Source organism: Scyliorhinus canicula, chromosome 11 (assembly GCF_902713615.1).
Source record: "Scyliorhinus canicula chromosome 11, sScyCan1.1, whole genome shotgun sequence".
Classification (NCBI taxonomy): Eukaryota; Metazoa; Chordata; class Chondrichthyes; order Carcharhiniformes; family Scyliorhinidae; genus Scyliorhinus; species Scyliorhinus canicula.
The window spans coordinates 93690343-93712693 of NC_052156.1; the positions used below are offsets into that span (position 1 = coordinate 93690343).

At 46.6% G+C, this 22351-nt stretch overlaps 1 protein-coding gene across 1 annotated transcript in view; it reads left to right on the forward strand.

The window, feature by feature from the left end:
* The window catches only part of ift122 (intraflagellar transport 122 homolog (Chlamydomonas)), a 265167-nt gene that overhangs the window by 174523 nt on the left and 68293 nt on the right, over window positions 1-22351 (forward strand). The window contains exons 18-21 of the mRNA XM_038812196.1: window positions 15252-15423; window positions 18174-18276; window positions 19878-20018; window positions 20156-20253. Coding sequence (XP_038668124.1) covers window positions 15252-15423; window positions 18174-18276; window positions 19878-20018; window positions 20156-20253 — 514 coding nt within the window. The remainder of the gene's footprint in view (window positions 1-15251; window positions 15424-18173; window positions 18277-19877; window positions 20019-20155; window positions 20254-22351) is intronic.

Below are 22351 nucleotides of genomic sequence, written 5' to 3' on the forward strand. Positions count from 1 at the left end.
GATCTATGTACATGGACACCGAGATCTCTCTGCTCATCCACACTACCAAGAATCTTACCATTAGCCCAGTACTCTCTCTTCCTGTTATTCCTTCCAAAATGAATCACCTCACACTTTTCTGCATTAAACTCCATTTGCCACCTGTCAGCCCAGCTCTGCAGCTTATCTATGTCCCTCTGTAACTTGCAACATCGTGCCAGAAGATAGAGCAGGATGTAAATTGGTTGGAAACGTGGACGGAGAGATGGCAGGTGGAGCTTAATCCGGACAAATGTCAGGTAATGCATTTTTGAAGGTCTATTACAGGTGGGACATATACAATAAATGGCAGAAACCTGAAGAGTATTGACAGACAGAGGGATCTGGTTGTGCAGGTCCACAGGTCACAAAGTGGCTAAGCCAGTTAAGAAAGCATACAACATGCTTGTCTTCATCGGCCAGGGCATTGAATACAAAAATTGGCAAGTCATGCTGCAACTGTATAGAACCTTAGTTAGGCCACACTTGGAATATAGTGTACAATTCTGTTCGCCACACTACCGGAAGGATGTAGAGGCTTTGGAGAGGGTACGGAACAGGTTTACCAGGATGTTGCTTGGTATGGAGGTCAGTAACTCTGAGGAGAGATTGTTCTCAATGGAACCACGGAGGTTGAGGGGCGACCTGATGGAAGTGTACAAAATTATGAGGGGCATAGATAAAGTGGATAGTCAAAAAGCTTTTTCCCAGGGTCACAGAGTCAATTACTAGGGGACATAGGTTTAAAGAGCGAGGGGCAAAATTTAGAGGAGACATGCAAGGGGGGTTTAATGTACACAGAGGGTAGTGAGTGCCTGGAAACTCACTGCCAGAGGAGATGGCTGAAACTGATACGATAATGGCATTAAGGGGCGTATTGACGAGGGGTATGGACCCCGGATGTGTAGAAGGTTTTAGGTTAGATGGGCAGCATGGTCTGTGCAGACTTGGAGGGCCGAACGGCCTGTACCTGTGCTGTACTTTTCTTTGTTCTTTGTTCCTGTTTTGGTTGTTGCCTTTTTATGAATTAGATGAGCTGTCTGACAATCCTCTGGCTTTCTCCTGTTTCAAATGATTACAGTATCTAATAGTGCCTCTTCCATATTTTACCCTCTCCAAAATCATACTTTTATATTTTTTGTTAATTTAAGTTTGTAGTGTCTCTTTGTTGCATTGATGTCTTTCCAACCTCTTTGTATTCCATGTGGCTCAGGATGTGCCTTTTTCTTTCGTTTCAGTTTTACCTTTCAGTTTTACCTTTATGTCTTTAATAACCCACTAGGTTTTTTTTATATATCTAAATATATATCTCCGGATTGGTATTGATTTTAAATATTTCCCATTGTTTTTCTGCTCCCTCTGCTCTTTCAGTTGTCCTTCCCTTATTACATTCCTGTTCTCAAAATTTAACTATTCTTCAGTGTATTTCTTTGACTTTTGTCTTGCATACGTTTTTCTCAGTCTTTTATCTTTGATCCTATTCATTGGTTGATGAACTGTTGTTCTGTAATTTTCGCTCCATATTGTTAATATTAAGTAACTGACCTGTTGCATTTATTTTTTGATGCGTCAATTATATTAATTCCTGGCTGTCCATCTCCTCTTTTCATTTGTTAGTTCTTGCTTGTGTGCAAACCTTTCACTGATGCGGGCATGCCGCTGTTTTAGTTTTTTCATTTATTTAGGGTACCTCTCCTCTCTTGGGCAGCCCCTCAGCATTGAGGATGACATGCTTCCACTCCGGGTGGTAGGTTCTGCAGTGGCTGAATAGTGGAATCCTGAATCCACAGATTGTGCCACAGGGTTGGCAGGTGGTGTTTGATGAGGTGGGTGGATGGGATGCTCTGGATTCTGAGCTCTCCTTCCGCTGTTTACGCTTGGCCTCTGCGTGCTCCACCTGACAACCCTCGATTGGCACCATCGTGGTTCGCTTTTCTCCAGTTTGTGCATTCCAAGGCAAGCGATTCTCACATGTCTATGCACATGTTGCATTTATTTAGGGAGGCTCTGAGTGTCCATCTAGCTTTCCTATACCCTCCTCGTTGCCATTACGGAACTCTGAGTATAGCACCTGTTTCAGGAGTCATGTGTCGTGCATGCGGGCAATGTGACCCACCTATCGCAGCTGGTCAAGCATGACCAGCGCCTCACTACTGGGAATATTGGCCTGGTAGAGGACGCTTGCCTATCCTGCAAGTGAATTTGCAAGATTTTGCAGATGTAACATTGCTGATATTACTCCAGCGATTTGAGGTGTCTGCTGTACATTGACCATGCTTCTGATGCATACAACAGGGCTCTGCAGGCCATGAGTGATGTACCATCAATTGGACGCAAGACACGATGAAGATCCAAACTGTGGCTTTAATCAGCTAGTTGTTAGCCCGGTGGTCGACTACAGAGAAAGGCCGACCGCCGGGAAACCTGGGTACTTATACCCCGCCTCGGATGCAGGGTCTACTTGCCTCTCGACCAATTGGTGAGCAGTCACATGACTAGTCCCAGACGAGAGGCACATGACCAGCCAGAGCCAATGGGAAACCAATGCTCTGCACCAATGGCAGTGCTCCCACTCATATCACCACATTCACCCCTTGTGGAGAAAGAAGGCGGGGGGTGGGGGGGTGTGAGGGGAAGAGAGAGGGGGGGGGTCCGAGGACTGGTGATATGAGTAGAGATAATCGAGGATATGGGCTGGCTCGTGGCAAAATAAACAATACTACATACTACAAAAAATTACAATAGAGTCCAATAACGTCCCCTGGTTGCATCAGATGGTCACGATCAGCCTGTCGGGTGCCCGTGATGTTCTGGTGGACCGTCGCAGTGGAGCCGGTGACGTCGGGCCGATGGTCGTCTTTGCCTCCGGGAGCGTCAGTCGTAGATGTGTCTCCATACCCCGGGCCGGTGGTGGAGACGCTGTAATCGGAGAAGGGGGGGGGGGGTATATGCGCTGGGACGTGGGGGCACGGGGGGGCGCTGGGGGGAATTGGGGTTGGGGGGGGGTGTTGATGGAAGAGGAGAGGGCCACACGCCGGCGGGTGCCAGGTCCCGGAGCGAGACCGTATCCTGCCGATCGTCGGGATACTCCACGTACGCATACTGCGGGTTGGCGTGGAGTAACTGGACTCGCTCAACCAACGGGTCGGACTTGTGCACCCGCACATGCTTCCGGAGCAAGATGGGCCCGGGGATGGCCAGCCAGGTCGGGCGAGGGGATCCTGAGGATGACTTCCTAGGGAAAACAAGAAGATGTTCATGAGGTGTTTGATTAGTGGTAGTACAGAGGAGAGACCGGATTGAGTGAAGGGCGTCGGGGATGACCTCTTGCCAACGGGGAATAGGGAGATCTCTGGACCGTAGGGCCAGCAGAATGTTCTTCCAAATGGTGCCATTCTCCCGCTTGACCTTACCGTTACCCCGGGGGTTATAACTGGTCGTCCTGCTAGAGGCTATGCCCCTGCTGAGCAGGAATTGATGCAGTTCATCACTCATAAAGGACGACCCCAGTCGCTGTGGATGTACGCGGGGTAACCGAACAGGGAGAAGATGGATAGGAGGACCTTGATGACGGTTGTTGTGGTCATGTCGGGACAGGGAATAGCGAAAGGGAAGCGGGAGTACTCGTCGATAACACTAAGGAAATATGTGTTACGGTTGTTGGAGGGGAGGGGACCCTTGAAGTCTATACTGAGACGTTCAAAGGGGCGGGATGCCTTGATCAGATGCGCTCGTTCGGGGCGGTAGAAGTGCGGTTTGCACTCGGCGCAGACGTGGCAGTCTCTGGTGACGGTCCTGACTTCCTCAACGGAGTAGGGCAGGTTGCGGGTCTTAATAAAATGGTAAAAACGAATGACCCCTGGATGGCAGAGGTCCGTGTGGAGGGAGCGGAGGCGGTCAATCTGCGCACTGGCGCAGGTACCGCGGGATAGGGCATCGGAAGGCTCGTTGAGCTTCCCAGGACGATACAAGATATCGTAGTTGTACGTGGACAACTCGATCCGCCACCGCAAGATCTTGTCGTTCTTGATCTTGCCCCTCTGTGCATTATCGAACATTAAAAGTTCCATGTGCTCGGTCGCCGAAACTTGGGGACAGGTGCACATTCTCCCTAGAGCTATGAGGGCCTGGTAGAATTTGTCGAGTGACTCACCAGGGAACTGCTGTCTAGTCATCAGGAGATGCCGTGCGTATACTTCGTTGACCGGCCGGAGAAAATGTCCTTTCAGAATATCCATGGCCGCATCATAATCGATTTCGTCCTCAATCATTGAATATACCGCCGTGCCCATGCACGAGTGGAGGATATGGAGTTTCTGCTCCTTGGAGGGTTTAGCTGGCTCTAGTTGTCAGGTAACTGTTGAAGCACGCTTGCCAATGTTTAAAGATTGCAGGTGCATTTGAGGCATGCGGGCTGGTGCGGAGGCAGTCAGGCTTGGTGCGTAGCTCCATTCCAAAATTCTAGCTGATTAAATTGATGTACCATCAATTGGACTCTAGACACAATGAAGATCCAAACTGTGGCTTTAATCAGCTAGTTGTTAGCCCGGTGGTCGACTACAGAGAAAGGCCGACCGCCGGGAAACCTGGGTACTTATACCTCGCCTCGGAGGCGGGGTCTACTTGCCTCTCGACCAATTGCCGAGCAGTCACGTGACTAGTCCCAGCCAATCAGATGAGAGGCACATGACCAGCCAGAGCCAATGGGAAACCACTGCTCTGCACCAATGGCAGTGCTCCCACTCATATCACCACATTCACCCCTTGTGGAGAAAGAAGGCGGGGGGTGGGGGGGTGTGAGGGGAAGAGAGAGGGGGGGGGTCCGAGGACTGGTGATATGAGTAGAGATAATCGAGGATATGGGCTGGCTCGTGGCAAAATAAACAATACTACATACTACAAAAAATTACAATAGAGTCCAATAACGTCCCCTGGTTGCATCAGATGGTCACGATCAGCCTGTCGGGTGCCCGTGATGTTCTGGTGGACCGTCGCAGTGGAGCCGGTGACGTCGGGCCGATGGTCGTCTTTGCCTCCGGGAGCGTCAGTCGTAGATGTGTCTCCATACCCCGGGCCGGTGGTGGAGACGCTGTAATCGGAGAAGGGGGGGGGGGGTATATGCGCTGGGACGTGGGGGCACGGGGGGGCGCTGGGGGGAATTGGGGTTGGGGGGGGGTGTTGATGGAAGAGGAGAGGGCCACACGCCGGCGGGTGCCAGGTCCCGGAGCGAGACCGTATCCTGCCGATCGTCGGGATACTCCACGTACGCATACTGCGGGTTGGCGTGGAGTAACTGGACTCGCTCAACCAACGGGTCGGACTTGTGCACCCGCACATGCTTCCGGAGCAAGATGGGCCCGGGGATGGCCAGCCAGGTCGGGCGAGGGGATCCTGAGGATGACTTCCTAGGGAAAACAAGAAGATGTTCATGAGGTGTTTGATTAGTGGTAGTACAGAGGAGAGACCGGATTGAGTGAAGGGCGTCGGGGATGACCTCTTGCCAACGGGGAATAGGGAGATCTCTGGACCGTAGGGCCAGCAGAATGTTCTTCCAAATGGTGCCATTCTCCCGCTTGACCTTACCGTTACCCCGGGGGTTATAACTGGTCGTCCTGCTAGAGGCTATGCCCCTGCTGAGCAGGAATTGATGCAGTTCATCACTCATAAAGGACGACCCCAGTCGCTGTGGATGTACGCGGGGTAACCGAACAGGGAGAAGATGGATAGGAGGACCTTGATGACGGTTGTTGTGGTCATGTCGGGACAGGGAATAGCGAAAGGGAAGCGGGAGTACTCGTCGATAACACTAAGGAAATATGTGTTACGGTTGTTGGAGGGGAGGGGACCCTTGAAGTCTATACTGAGACGTTCAAAGGGGCGGGATGCCTTGATCAGATGCGCTCGTTCGGGGCGGTAGAAGTGCGGTTTGCACTCGGCGCAGACGTGGCAGTCTCTGGTGACGGTCCTGACTTCCTCAACGGAGTAGGGCAGGTTGCGGGTCTTAATAAAATGGTAAAAACGAATGACCCCTGGATGGCAGAGGTCCGTGTGGAGGGAGCGGAGGCGGTCAATCTGCGCACTGGCGCAGGTACCGCGGGATAGGGCATCGGAAGGCTCGTTGAGCTTCCCAGGACGATACAAGATATCGTAGTTGTACGTGGACAACTCGATCCGCCACCGCAAGATCTTGTCGTTCTTGATCTTGCCCCTCTGTGCATTATCGAACATTAAAAGTTCCATGTGCTCGGTCGCCGAAACTTGGGGACAGGTGCACATTCTCCCTAGAGCTATGAGGGCCTGGTAGAATTTGTCGAGTGACTCACCAGGGAACTGCTGTCTAGTCATCAGGAGATGCCGTGCGTATACTTCGTTGACCGGCCGGAGAAAATGTCCTTTCAGAATATCCATGGCCGCATCATAATCGATTTCGTCCTCAATCATTGAATATACCGCCGTGCCCATGCACGAGTGGAGGATATGGAGTTTCTGCTCCTTGGAGGGTTTAGCTGGCTCTAGTTGTCAGGTAACTGTTGAAGCACGCTTGCCAATGTTTAAAGATTGCAGGTGCATTTGAGGCATGCGGGCTGGTGCGGAGGCAGTCAGGCTTGGTGCGTAGCTCCATTCCAAAATTCTAGCTGATTAAATTGATGTACCATCAATTGGACTCTAGACACAATGAAGATCCAAACTGTGGCTTTAATCAGCTAGTTGTTAGCCCGGTGGTCGACTACAGAGAAAGGCCGACCGCCGGGAAACCTGGGTACTTATACCTCGCCTCGGAGGCGGGGTCTACTTGCCTCTCGACCAATTGCCGAGCAGTCACGTGACTAGTCCCAGCCAATCAGATGAGAGGCACATGACCAGCCAGAGCCAATGGGAAACCACTGCTCTGCACCAATGGCAGTGCTCCCACTCATATCACCACAATGAGTTTGGTGTTGGATTTGAGGTCTCGGTTTTCAAACACTCTGTTGCTTAGGCGTCTGAAGAATGCACTGGTGCATTGGAGTCGAAACTGGATTTTGTCTGCTCCCGAGGTATGGGAAATTATCTACATTGTCCAATGGTTGACTGTGGATCCTGATGCCCGGGGTGGGGGGCAGTGTTGTGTGTCAGGAGCAGGCTTGTAGAGAGCCTGATGTGTTGGGTGCTCTGAATCCGTGAAATACATACAGGTCACCAACACTTAAAATAGTACAACACTATTTTATTAAACTATAAACTGCTGAACATACTATTATTGCGGGTTACACGATGTTAGATTAACTAAAGACCTGTGCCTGTCCTAACCAGTCGAACCACTCAGCACGTGGTGAGAATCTGTGCTGTAAGCTGTAAGCTCTTGTGCTTCTGAAAGGCTGCATCCCGAATGAACGGGAAAAGTGATGCCCTCTGTCTTTATAGTGAGTGTGTTCTAACTGGTGATTGGCTGCGGTGTTTATGCATGTTGGTCCTAGTGTATGTCCATCAGTGTGTGTGTCTGCACCATGATATACTGGTGTATATTATGACAGAGCCTTTGTTTTCTGAATGTTTAGTCTGAGGCCCATTCTCACATATGCTTCGATGTATGTGCGACAATGGTTTGTCGTTCAAGTTTCTATAAATCTATTAAGTAACTGGTAATTTCTGCTCAACAAACGTATTTATTCACTGGTGCTTTCTGTTCAACTATCGTTTTTATTCAGGGGCTCCTTCTGTTCCACTAATATATTTATTCACTGACGCCTTCTGTTCCACTAACATAGTTATCACTGGTGCCTTCTGTTCTACTATCGTGTATATTCACTGACGCCTTCTGTTCCACTAACATATTTATTCCCTGACCTTCTATTCCACAAACATACTTATTCACTGGCGTCTTCAGTACCACTATTGTATTTATCACTGGTGCTGTCTGTTTTCCTATAGTATTTATTCACTGGGCCTTCTGTTCCATGAACATACTGATTCACTGGCCTTCAGTACCACTAACATGGTTATCTACTGTGCCGTCTGCTCTACTATCATCTAATCACCGGCGCCTTCTTTTCCACTAGCATTTATTCACTGACACCCTCATTCGACTATAGTATTTATTCACTGGTGCCTTCTACTCCATCACTTATTTATTCACCGGCACCTTCTGCTTGATTATCATGTTTATCCACTCTTGCTTTCTATACCACAAACTTAATTATACATTGGTGCCTTCAGTTCATCTATCGGACTTGTTCACTGGTTTATGATTTATTCCATAATCATATTTATTCACTGGTGCCTTCTGTTGACTTAACTTATTAATTCACGGGTGCCTTCTGTTCCGTTATCGTATTTATTCACGGGTGCCTTCTGTTCCACTGACATATTTATTCACTGTTGCCTTCTTTCTGTTCCACTAACGTATTTATTCAGTGGTGCCTTCTGTTCCACTAACACATTTATTCACTGGTGCCTCCTGCTCACTCACGTTTTTATTCACTAGTGCCTTCTGCACTACTATCATATTTATTCATTGGTGCCTTATAGAACAGTATAGAACAGTACAGCACAGAACAGGCCCTTCGGCCCTCGATGTTGTGCCGAGCAATGATCACCCTACTTAAACCCACGTAACCCGTATACCCGTAACCCAACAATCCCCCCATTAACCTTACACTACGGGCAATTTAGCATGGCCAATCCACCTAACCCGCACATCTTTGGACTGTGGGAGGAAACCGGAGCACCCGGAGGAAACCCACGCACACACAGGGAGGACGTGCAGACTCCACACAGACAGTGACCCGGCCGGGAATCGAACCTGGGACCCTGGAGCTGTGAAGCATTGATGCTAACCACCATGCTACCGTGAGGCTTCTGTTTCACGAACATAGTTTTTCACTGTGCCTTCGGCTCTACTATCATATCTAATCACCGTCGCTTTCTGTTCCACTAACATTTATTCACTGACACCCTCTGCTCGACTATTGTACTTCTGCTCGACTATTGGTGATTCTGCTCCACTATAGCATTTGTTCACTGGCACCTCAAGTTCCACTAATGTATTTATTCATTGGTGCCGTCAGCTCCAATATCGTTTTTATTCATCTGCACCCTCTGTTACACGAGCACATTTATTCACTGGTGCCTTCTTCTCCGTCAACGTATTTATTCACTGGCGCTTTCTGCTTGATTATTGTATTTATTCACTCTTGCTTTCTGTACCACAAACGTGATTATACATTGGTGCCTTCAGTTCCTCTATTGGACTTATTCAGTGGTGTTTTCTGTCCCATAATCATATTTATTCACTGGTGTCTTCTGTACCACAATCATATGTATTCACTGGTGTCTTATGTTCTATTAATATATTTATTCAGTGGTGCTTTCAGTCCCTCAATTGTATTTATTCACTGGCACCTTTTTTTCCACTTGCTTATTTATTCGTTATTAATACGTTAGTGGAATAGAAGTCACCAGTGAATTAACATGCTCGTGGAACAGAAGGTGCCTTCTGCTCTATTATCTTATTTATTCACTCTTGCTTTCTATACCACAAACGTAATTATACATTGGCACCTACCGTTCCACAATCGGACTTATTCAGTGGTGTCTTCTGTTCCACTATCTGATTTATTCACTGCTACCTTCTACTACCTTCTGTTACATTAACATATTTATTCACAAGTGCAAGTGCCTACTGTTACACTATCAGATTTCTTCACTGGTGCCTTCTGTTGAATTAACTTATTTATTCACAGGTGCCTTTTGTTCCAATATCTTTCTTGTTCACTGTTACTTTCTGTTCCACTATCGTCCAGTTTCACAGGTGCATTCTGCTCCACTAACGTATTTATTCACTTAAGCCTTCTGTTTGTCATGAAATGAGCGTTTATAAATGGGTGTGTATATAAATATCTGTAATGTGAGTACCTTTAAGAAATGGGTGTTTACTACTGTAGTGATGTCAGAGTGGGTGGAGCTGGGCTGTCTATCAGTGTTTTACTTTTGTTTTAGGTTGTTTGTTGCAGGGTGTGTTTTAGTTTAGTTTTCAGTGTTGGAGCTGAAGCCAGGCAGAGAAGGTGTACTGTTGATCTCTCTGCCATGAAAATACTATCTCTTGATCATTTGGTGAATTCAGAATGATAAGTGTTCTCAGTAGTGAATGTAAACCTAATGTGCTTCTGTTAAAAGGTGTTTATTTTGCCTCCTGGATGTTGTTTGGGAAGTTATTAAGGATTACTTAGCGTTGTATTCTTTAGGGGTTGTATTTGAATTGATTACCAAGGAGGTATCGGAGGCGTATGAGGAGGTGTAAAAATCCATCTAGGTGCATTTAAACTAGTGCCAGAAGCCGACAGACAAAGGTTTAGAAATTTAAGGGAAGAATTTAGTCAAACATACATGGAGTTTGAAAGGCTCAAACAGAGTAATTTTGATCGGTGGATAAGGGCTTTGAAAATAGACCAAATGTATGAAGCTCTCAGAGAAATTATACTTTTAGAGGAGTTTAAAAATTCAATTCCTAATGTAGTGAGAACTCATGTGGAAGAACAGAGGGTTAAAACTGTGAGATTAGCAGCAGAAATGGCAGATGATTGTGAATTAGGTCATAAATCAACAAAGATGCGAAGTGTCAGTCGGGGCGGGGGCCTGTTGAATTGCGCGCACCTTCCTTGCGACGGGGTGCAAACCTTCGCGGTCCACCCGTTAACCCAGGTAGACTACTTCCTTCGCCTGAAAGACGCACTTTGTACAACGTAAATGGACTCCATCCTCTGAAAAGCATCTAAGTACAGCCTCCAAATGTTCCTGCTCCAAGTCCCTGTAATCAAAACATCGTCTAAGTAGACAGGATCACGTGGTAAACCTCTCTATGCCTTCCATGACGCATTGAAAGATAGCGCAGGCAGAGGATACCCCAAAGGGCAACCGTGTGTATTCATACAGGCCCCGGTGTGCATTAATAGTTACATATGGCCGGGAGGTAGGGTCCAGCTCCAACTGTAGGTAGGTGTGACTGGTATCTAATTTTGTGAATGAGAGTCCGCCTGCAAGTTTCACGTAGAGATCTTCTATGCGAGACATTGGATATCGGTCGAGCCAGGAAGACTTATTCACTGTAGGTTTATAGTTGCCACACAAGCGAACTGTGGCATCTGGCTTTATTACAGGTACAATTGGCGTTGCCCAGTCAGCAAAACAGCCTGATAATACCCAAGGACTCTAAATGAGTGAGCTCCCCTTCTACCTTCTGAAGCAAGGCATAAGGCACCGGGCGCGCCCGGAAATAGCGCGGCGTGGCTTTTGGTTCAACTTGGATACGGGCTACGGCCCCTTTTATTTTCCCCAAACTGGGCTGGAATACATCTGGGTACTGTCCTAGCACCTCAGTCAACCCTCCAGAACCTGTTTGGAGGATATACTGCCACTGCAGCCGCAAATGGCGCAACCAGGCCCAACCCAACAGGCTGGGCCCATGGCCCAAGCGTTTCCCACGATAAGCGTCCATAAACAACAGTCATTGTCGTTCCTGCAATGTCCAATGGTTCCCCCGTGTAGGTGGCCAGTCTGGCCTGTGTGTAGGTTAATGTAAGGGTTTGTATACCCTGCTTGATGCGGTCGAATGTCCTCTGGGCGATCACAGAGACCGCTGCGCCAGTGTCCAACTCCATTTCAAGCGGGTGACCATTTACCCGTACTGTCATCTTTATGGGGGCCACACGGGGCGTTGCCACACAATGCAGCAGTCTTCCTCTGTGTCGACACCCTCGGGAGTAGTCACCGCAGGTTCATCCAAATGGGAGGTACGGCCCCTGGGCTGGCCATAGTTTCGGTCGGAACGACGGTGCCTCTGGTGCCCCCAGGACTGGTGTCCGCGACAGAGTTGGCGCCCACAAGTCCAACACTTACATGGCTCCACATCCATTGGTTCTGGAGAAGGCTCCCTTCGGGGAGGAACATCCGGCGGCCACTGGTGTCGATCCGGACAGCGCCCTGCCCAAGGTATGGCAGGGGTGCGGGGAGACGCTTTTGGACGGAAAGGGTTGCGTCCCAAGGCTCCTGCACTGCCCGTTCTGTGCTCTCTCGGGACAAAACTATTTGAATGGGCTGTTGAAAAGTCAATGTTGGCTCAGCTAACAACTTTCTCTGTATGCTCGCATTGTTAATACCACAAACCGAACGATCGGGTAACATTTCTGACAAGGTCTCACCATAGTCACAGTACTCTACAATCCTGCGTATGCTGCATGGGAACTCTGCAAGGGATTCTCCTGGGGTCCTCTCAGCGGTATTAAACCAGTAACGCTGGACTATCATGGACGGGGTTGGGTTAAAATGTTGCCCCACTAAGGTCACAAGTTCATCAAACGTCTTAGTGTCCGGTGCAGCTGAGTATGTAAGGCTCCGAATCACCCCAAACGTATGAGGGCCGCAGGCGGTGAGCAATATGACCACCTGGCACTCGCTTTCGGTGATATTGTTTGCCCGGAAATAGTAACGCACCCGTTGTGCGTACTAGTTCCAGCTTTCCAGCGTAGCGTCAAAGACATCCAAACACCCATACAGAGGCACAGTGTAACAGAAAAAAAACTTCCAACCTGTATCCAACAAAAGTCCAGGGACGTGGCTTCAGCAGTGTAGACAGCTATCCACTTTAACCCTCGTCGCCAGTTTTGTGAGGGCCACGAAGAATCCAGCACTAGTTGTAGGATAGAAAGAAATGACATTCATTTACAATACCATATCTATATATATATAAAACAGTCACTTACTTGCTGCTTACTCCTCTCTAGCTGGTTCCATACCGGCCAGCTTTATTTATGCTTGGAATCAACTAATGATTTCTCCGCCCCCCTCATTGGGGAAACTCATACTCCCTAAGGATTGTGGAATTGCCATTAGTCCCCAGCCAGTGGTAAGCAGGCAGGTTATAACCCTGACCAAAACATAAACCCACATAGACACACTGACCAAACCACAAACCCACGCAGATGCACGCAATGACCAAACCGCAAATCCAAACAAACACACTAACCAAAGTGCGAACTCACATAGGGACACACACACTGACCAAACCACAAACCCACACAGACACACACGCAATGACAAAACCACAAACCCACACAGACACACTGACCAAAACACAAACGACATAGACACATTAATCAAACCGCAAACTCACACGAACACATTCACACTGACCAAACCACAAACGCACAGACCCACACACACTGACCAAACTACAAACACTCGCACACACACTGACCAAATCACAGACGCACACAGACACACACAAAATGACCAAACCATAAACCCAAACAGACACACACATACACTGATCAAACCACAAACACAGACACACCGACCAAGCCATAGCCCCACACAAATGCACACTGACCAAATCACAACAAACCAACACAGACACACACGCATTGACTAAACCACAAACCCACACAGACATCCCAAACAGACACACACACACTGACCAAACCACAAACCAACACAGACACACACGCAATGATGAAACCACATCACACACAGACACACTGACCAAAACACACACAAACATAGACACACTAACCAAACCGTAAATCCACACGGACACATTCACACTGACCAAACCACAAACGCACGCAGGCACACACAAAATGACCAAATCACAAACCCAGCCAGATACACACTGATCAAGCCACAAACACACACAGACCATATCATAACCATACAGATACACACACCGACCAAACCACAAACCTACACAGACACACACACTGACCAAAACGTAAACTCACACACACTGACCAAACCACATACACAGACAAACATACACTGACCAAACCACAAACCCACAGAAACACACACAATGAAAACCACACAGACACACTGACCAAAGCACAAACCCACACAGACACACTGACCAACCACAAATTCACACAGACATGCACAATGACCAAACCGCAAACCCATACAGACATACTAACCAAAGCGCAATTCCACACAGGAATGCACGCTCTGACCAAACCACAAATACACACTCACTGATCAAACCACAGACCTACACAGATATGCACACAATGACCAAGCCTCAAACACGAACTGGCACACACTGACCAAATCATAAGCCCCCACAAACATACACTGACCTCATCAAAACCCACACAGGTACACACACTCTGATGAACCCACTAACCAACACAAACACGCAGAATAACTGAAACACAAACCCACATAGATACACATAATGATCAAACCTCAAACCCACACAGAGACACACACAATGACCAAACCCACATAGACACATACATTGACCAAACATAGACACATACACTGACCAAACCACAAGCACACACAGACAGACACACACTGACCAAGCACAGCCCCACTCAGACGCACACACACTTACCAAATCACAAATCTACACTCGCGTTGACCAAAACACAAACCCACATGGACCAAACCACAATTCCACACAGATACAAGCACTCACCAAACCGCAAACCCACACAAACTACTCTACTGAATAGTATTACACTCCTGTATGCTTCACCCAGTGCCTGTGTCTATGTATTTACATTTGCATTTTATGTTTGCCCTATGTATTTTCTTTTCATGTGCAGAATTATCTGTCTGAACTGTATGCAGAGCAATGCTTTTCACTGTACCTCGGTACACGTGACAATAAACAAATCCAATCCAATCTAATCCAAACACTCTGACCAAACCACAAACCCACGCAGACACACACTCTGACCAAACCACAAACTCACGCAGACACACACAATGACCAAACCGCAAACTACACAGACACACTAACCAAAGCGCAAACCCACACGGGGACGCACTCACTGACCAAACCATAAACCCACATACACACACTGTCACACACACCCTCACACACATTCACAAACACTCACGCGCACCCTCACGTGCACACACACATGCGCACACACACACACTGACCAAACCGCAAACCCAAATAGACACAATGAGCAAAACACAGACCCTCACACACTGACCAAACCACAAACCTATACAGATATTTTGACCAAACCGCAAACCTAAGCAGAAACATGTGCACTGAGCAAACCGCAAACCCATACTGACACACACAGAGCAAACCACAAACCCACACATACACCCGTATCATGTAAGAATACAGACATTTGTGGACCAAACCATGAAGGAACACAGGCACATATGCGTATCTTTTTCTTAGTATGCACCAATATACTACTGAACCATAATGAGAAACTATTTCTTTACATGCATAGGTTAATTGATGTAGCTCGAAAACTGGACAAGGCCGAGCGCGAACCCCTATCAAAATGTGCCTATTTTTTAAAGAAACTACAGCATCCTGGATATGCTGCAGAAACGTACATGAAAATGGGAGACCTGGAGGCTCAAGTCCTGCTGCATGTGGAGACCAGGCACTGGGAGGAGGTAAGGATGTTTTCCAGCAGGTCATGTAGAGGAACAATTTCATGACCTGGCACAATGTGGATCAAATAGTTTCTCTCAGGCAGTCCTGCGTGTTTGCAATATAGAAAATATGGGGTGGGATTCTCCCGTCTGCCAGCCATGTTTTCATGGCGGACCCCACCGGCTGTGGAATTCTCCATTCCCGTAGCCGGCCAATGGTGTTTCCCATTATGGCCACCCCACACTATCGGGAAACCCACAGGCATGGGTGCACTGCCAGCGGAGTGGAGATTCCCACTGACTGAGAATTCCGCTGACTGTTGTGGGATAATCAGCTTCTACTGCTTTTTCCAGTGCTCACCACTGACTTTGTTCATATTATTGTGAAAAGAGATCACTATCATAAAAGTAATAGAAATTGTGTAGTTTTAAGAAAACGGACATTTGAGAGAGAATCTGGACAGTTTTATGCTAGTTCTGCAAAGTTTTGGGCATAAAACAAAATTGCTTCTAAGTTTGATCTGAATCAGACAACATATGGTTGGCTGTTGGAAGGAAGGCCCCATCTGAGGTTTTAGTTAAGGAGCTTTAGGGGAAGAATTGCTCCGGCCTCTTGGTGTAACCACTTTATAAATTGATTTCACAAAGATGCTCTGCTCAATCTTTCTAGTGAAATCATGAGCACAGGGATGTCTCATGGATTCAGTTACAGTTGTAAAAGCCCTCCCTGTTTATTTCCTTTGTTCCCATTTCTTTTATTTTGTTATTTTATGTCCGTGGATCCATAATCGGGATGTGCCTTTAAGCAGAAGAGTGCTGGTCAGGACATTGTGTTCCCAGGTCTTGTTTTGGAAAGGAGAAGCCAGTCTCTTCGGCGCTAAATGGATCTTCAGAACCGGATTTGGAGGAAGTTGGTTTGATTGGCTAATTGGCAACCGGTAGGTTGGCCAGGGACTGTGTTCTGCCTGACAACAGTCAGTGAATAGTTCCTGTGTGTTGCTTTCTGAGAGAAATTGGAAGGAGAAGGAATGTGCTCTCTTGCTCAAGTGAGAGAACTGCTTTATTATTCTTTAACCAGTGAGTTCCTGGCACATCATTGCTGTTAACTTGAAATGATCCTGAATCTACTGTGAAAGTAGATTACCTTGCCAGAGAAAACCATCTTGAGCCCAGAAGGAAGAAGTATCAAAACGAAAGCCTGAATTTCAGAAACATATTAACTAGAAGTCATCCCAGTGCATCAAAGATCCTTTATTTTATTTTATTAATAATTTATTTCCCTCTCAACCACCCTTTCCCTTATGGTGTGTGTGTGTGTAGAGAGAGTTGGGGTAGATAGGAAGGGGGGTTGGGAAAGATTCAGTTTCATTTTTCTGTCAGCTTAATTATAATACTGTACATAATAAAAGGTTAATGATGTTAAAGTTGCAAACTTGGTGACTGCAGTATACTGGGTTCAGCCAAGGACCTCAGGAATTTTAAATAAAATATAATTTTAACTGTGTTGGGACTCTGTGTCAAGTGGGACTGGGATTGACAATACATTTGTCCAGGGGGTCGTGACACAATATAGCTGTAGACAACTCCATCCCGAAAGCAATGTTTTCCGTTTTGTTGGGACATTACCTGTTCACCATTGTTGATCCACAATTGATCAGGGCCTCAGCTGGTCAGGTAAGATGAGTGACATCAGTTTATCTTGTTTCAATTAAGTGGGGAAAACATTTGTGTGCGCGACAGCCACAGGACCATCAAAAAGTCACAGTGCAGAAAAGAGGCAATTCAGCCCATTATGTCTGCACTGGCCAAAAAAGAAAATAAAAACTCGCTGCTCATCCTTGCTAATCCTTCTTTCTACCAATCACCTTAAATCTACGTCCTTGCTAAATGACCCTTCAGTTAGGGGGGACAAGTCTTTTCTGTCTACCCTGTCTGGGTACCTTAGAATTTTGTACACCTTAATTAAGTCAGACTTAGCCTCCTCTATTCCAAGGAAACCAATCCAGCCTATCCGATCTCTCCTCCTAGCTGCAATTTTCATGTCCAGGCGAACATTCTTTGTAAATCTCCTCTACACTCTCTCCCAATGGTGTCCTATCTGTAATGTGGTGACCATAACTGTGCACAAAACTCCAGCTGTGGTGTAATCAGTGTTTTGTATAGTTCCATCATTACATCACTGCTTTTACATTCATGCAATAAAGGAAAGCATCCCATATGCTTTCCTTGACCACCTTGTTCACCTGTCCTGCCACCTTCAAGTTGCTGTGGATGTGAACCCCCAAGGTTTCTCACTTCCTCAAACCTTCTCAATATCTCCCCGTTTATTGAGTATTCCATTGCTTTGTTTGCCCTCCAAAATGCATTACCTCATACTTTTTCATATTGAATTCCGTTTGTCATTTCTCTGCCCACTCAACCAAACCGTTGGCATCATTCTGTACTCAAAAATTATCCTCTTCACTATCAACTACATGGCCTATTTTTGTGTCACCTACAACTTTCCCAATCATGCCTCCACATTTAAGTCTAAATCATTAATATAATATAACATACTGGCTTTCAAATTCCCTAGCTTAGAAATCCTTATCTTTACCTTTTCTTGTGCTGCTTCAGCTTTCCTCAAGTGTCTGTTCTGGGCAGTCCTAAACAATGACCAACTCCTGATCAGCATCTCGGTGTGTGCAGTTGGACCATTTAGTGAAGCACCTAATGATAGAAAATGCAACTCTGTTCCAATTTATAAGGGCTTCTGTTTTCTTTCTATTCAGGCCTTCACTTTGGTGGCTCGGCACCCAGAATTTAAGGATGCTGTGTATGTGCCATATGCACAGTGGCTGGCAGAAAATGACCAGTTTGAAGAAGCCCAAAAAGGTGAGAATTTGTTAGATTTGACTGGTTAAAGCTTGGCCATGTTCAGATAAGGAAATGAATATTATCCAAAACTGAACTCGCTGATGCAGTCTTTTTCTATGGTGACTAAAATGACAGTTTGGGAGCAAATTCTTTTGTGAAAGTCTGCAAGTGTGAAATTGTGCTGCTGCTTGCCAGAAAATGAAAAGAAAAAGCAGCTTATGATCAATGTCTGGTTTTGACTCTGAAGTTCTTCGGATGTGCTGTCAGTGTCCAATGGTCTTGACTGGAAATGGGCAGGGACATTATTGTGGAAGGACTGCACTGAGATTTTCCTGTTGGTTCACTCAGGCAAGTTCCTTCTTTCTTCACTCCTTGCAACGTGGGTAATGTCTCAGGATCACCCACAAATAGAGGGATGGGGTAGAGCTAACTACTCTGGGAGTTCCCGTATTCCTGGTCCAGTTGGAATCAGACAGGAGTGGAAACATGCAATCCTCCATATAGAGAGCTTCCTACGGCGGATGAACAGAGAAGTGCAGTGCCCACACTATGATCATAGAATCCCTACAGTGCAGAATTTTCATAGAATGTACAGTGCCATTCGGCCCATCGAGTCTGCACCGGCTCTTGGAAAGAGCACCCTACCCAAGCCCATACCTCCACCCTATCCCCATAACTCAGTAGCCCCACCTCACACTAAGGGCAATTTGGACCGTAAGGGCAATTTAGCATGGCCAATCCACCTAACCTGCACATCTTGTAACCTGCACATCTTTGGACTGTGGGAGGAAACGGGAGCACCCGGAGGAAACCCACGCACATGGGGACAACATGCAGACTCCACACAGACAGTGACCCAAGCAGTGAATCGAATCTGGGACCCTGGAGCTGTGAAGCATTTGTGCTAACCACTATGCTACCATGCTCCCCAGAAGGAGGCCATTTGGCCCATTGTGTCTGCATCCACTGTCTGAGAGAGCACCTTACCTAGGCCCACTCTCCCGCAAACCCGTAATCCCACCTAATCTTGTTAAGGGATGATTTAGCATGGCCAATCCACCTAACCTGCACATCTTTGGATTGTGGGAGGAAACCGGGGCACCAAGAGGAAACCCACTCGGACATAGGGAGAACGTGCAGACTCCACACAGTTACCCAAGGTCGGAATTGAACCCGGGTCTCTGGCGCTGTGAGTCAGCAATGCTAACACTGTACCACCATGCCGCCCTTAAAAAATCAATTATGTAACTTTTCCCATACATTTAAACAAATTGAGTTTTGACAATGTTCTTACACGGTTTTGGACCTAGGACATTTTGCATGTAAAGCGAACATGATAGCCATTGGACTACAGAAACAGATGGGGATGCACAAACTTTCATGATTAAATAGAAAGATGTGTCCTGAAGATATGCCTCTGTTACCATGGCCGAGTGCTTTCTTTCCAAATCCGAATGCAGTGCCAGAATTCCAACGGGAATACTGGAGGACACCAAAAGGTTTGGCACATCCTGACAATTTTCAGGGTATCAGTGAACAGCTCGCTAATTATGTTTACAGTTCAAAAGATCTCTAAGTTTGCTTGATTGCTTATGATATTTCTTTGCTGTTGCTCCCAGCGTTTCACAAGGCTGGCCGGCAAGATGAGGCAGTCAAGGTTCTGGAACGACTGACCCACAACGCAGTTTTGGAAAGTCGGTTCAATGACGCTGCCTATTATTATTGGATGTTGTCGATGCAATGCCTGGATATAGCTCGAGGTAAGACCACTGTTATTATTGATAATTCTTGATCATTCTGATGTAAAATTTAACAGTTAACATTTGTGTGAAAGTTAGTTTGTTTGTATTTAATTGGGCTATATGATTTTTAAAAACTATTTGCATATATTCAGCAGAAAATGCAGAGAAGCAACTGGAGATGCTTAAAATGTTTCATCATTTCCAGCATCTGGCAGAACTGTACCATGCATACCATTCAATCCAGCGATACACGGTAAGAAACTTCTCATATTGTCCATGCTGGCGTTCTGTAAGAGGAATTCAACTGGATCCATTCCCTGGTCTTTTGCTCTGGCCCTGCATTTTTGTTTCTATCCAAATAATCATCTAATTTCCTTTTGAAAACTATGGTTGGATTTTCCTACACTACACTCTCAGCAGTGGGTTCCAGATCCTAACTATTTTTCATATTTGCCTTTGATCTTAAATCAGTGGTCTCGACTTCTCAACCCTTCTGCCAATGAGAGAAGTGTCTCCCTCCCAGCTCCATCCACAGGCCCCTCATTATTTTGAACATCTCAATCAAATCTCCTCTCAACCTTCTTTTTGCTGAAGAGAACAACCCCACATAACTGAAATCCCGCATCCATGGAAACACTCCTGTAAATTCTTTCTGCACCGTCCCTAATGCCTTCACACCCTTCTGAAAGCTCTGAATTAGATACAATACTGTCTCAGGCTGAATCAATGTTTTAGTAAGGTTCACCATGTAGTGATCTCTATATGTGCATGTACATAAGGGGTTAATGTGTAATCAGTAGCGCCACATAGAACATAGAACGATACAGCGCAGTACAGGCCCTTCGGCCTAAGATGTTGCACCGACATGGGAAGTCAAAAACTAAAGGCCATCTAACCTACACTATGCCATTATCATACATATGCTTATCCAATAAACTTTTAAATGCCCTCAATGTTGGCTAGTTCACTACTGTTGCAGGTAGGGCATTCCACGGCCTCACCACTCTTTGCGTAAAAAACCTACCTCTGACCTCTGTCCTATATCTATTACCCCTCAACTTAAGGCCATGTCCCCTCGTGCTAGCCACCTCTCACTGTGCACTCTATCTAACCCTCTGATCATTTTGTATGCCTCTATTAAGTCACCTCTTAACCTTCTTCTCTCTAACGAAAACAACCTCAAGTCCATCAGCCTTTCCTCATAAGATTTTCCCTCCATACCAGGCAACATCTTGGTAAATCTCCTCTGCACCCGTTCCAAAGCTTCCACGTCCTTCCCATAATGAGGCGACCAGAACTGTACACAATACTCCAAATGCGGCCGTACCAGAGTTTTGTACAGCTGCAACATGACCTCATGGCTCCGGAACTCAATCCCTCTACCAATAAAGGCCAACACACCATAGGCCTTCTTCACAACCCTATCAACCTGGGTGGCAACTTTCAGGGATCTATGTACATGGACACCGAGATCCCTCTGCTCATCCACACTACCAAGAATTTTACCATTAGCCAAATATTCCGCATTCCTGTTATTCTTTCCAAAGTGAATCACCTCACACTTCTCCACATTAAACTCCATTTGCCACCTCTCAGCCCAGCTCTGCAGCTTATCTATGTCCCTCTGTAACCTGCAACATCCTTCCACACTGTCTACATACCACCGACTTTAGTGTCGTCTGCAAATTTACTCACCCAACCTTCTGTGCCCTCCTCTAGGTCATTTATAAAAATGACAAACAGCAACGGCCCCAGAACAGATCCTTGTGGTGCGCCACTCGTAACTGAACTCCATTCTGAACATTTGCCATCAACCACCAACCTCTGTCTTCTTTCAACTAGCCAATTTCTGATCCACATCTCTAAATCACCCTCAATCCCCAGCCTCCGTATTTTCTGCAATAGCCGACCGTGGGGAACCTTATCAAACGCTTTACTGAAATCCATATACACCACATCAACTGCTCTACCCTCGTCTACCTGTTCAGTCACCTTCTCAAAGAACTCGATAAGGTTTGTGAGGCATGACCTACCCTTCACAAAACCATGCTGACTATCCCTAATCATATTATTCCTATCTAGATGATTATAAATCGTATCTCTTATAATCCTCTCCAAGACTTTACCCACAACAGACGTGAGGCTCACCGGCCTATAGTTACCGGGGTTATCTCTACTCCCCTTCTTGAACAAAGGGACCACATTTGCTATCCTCCAGTCCTCTGGCACTATTCCTGTAGCCAATGATGACATAAAAATCAAAGCCAAAGGCTCAGCATTCTCTTCCCTGGCTTCCCAGAGAATCCTAGGATAAATCCCATCAGGCCCCGGGGACTTATCTATTTTCACCT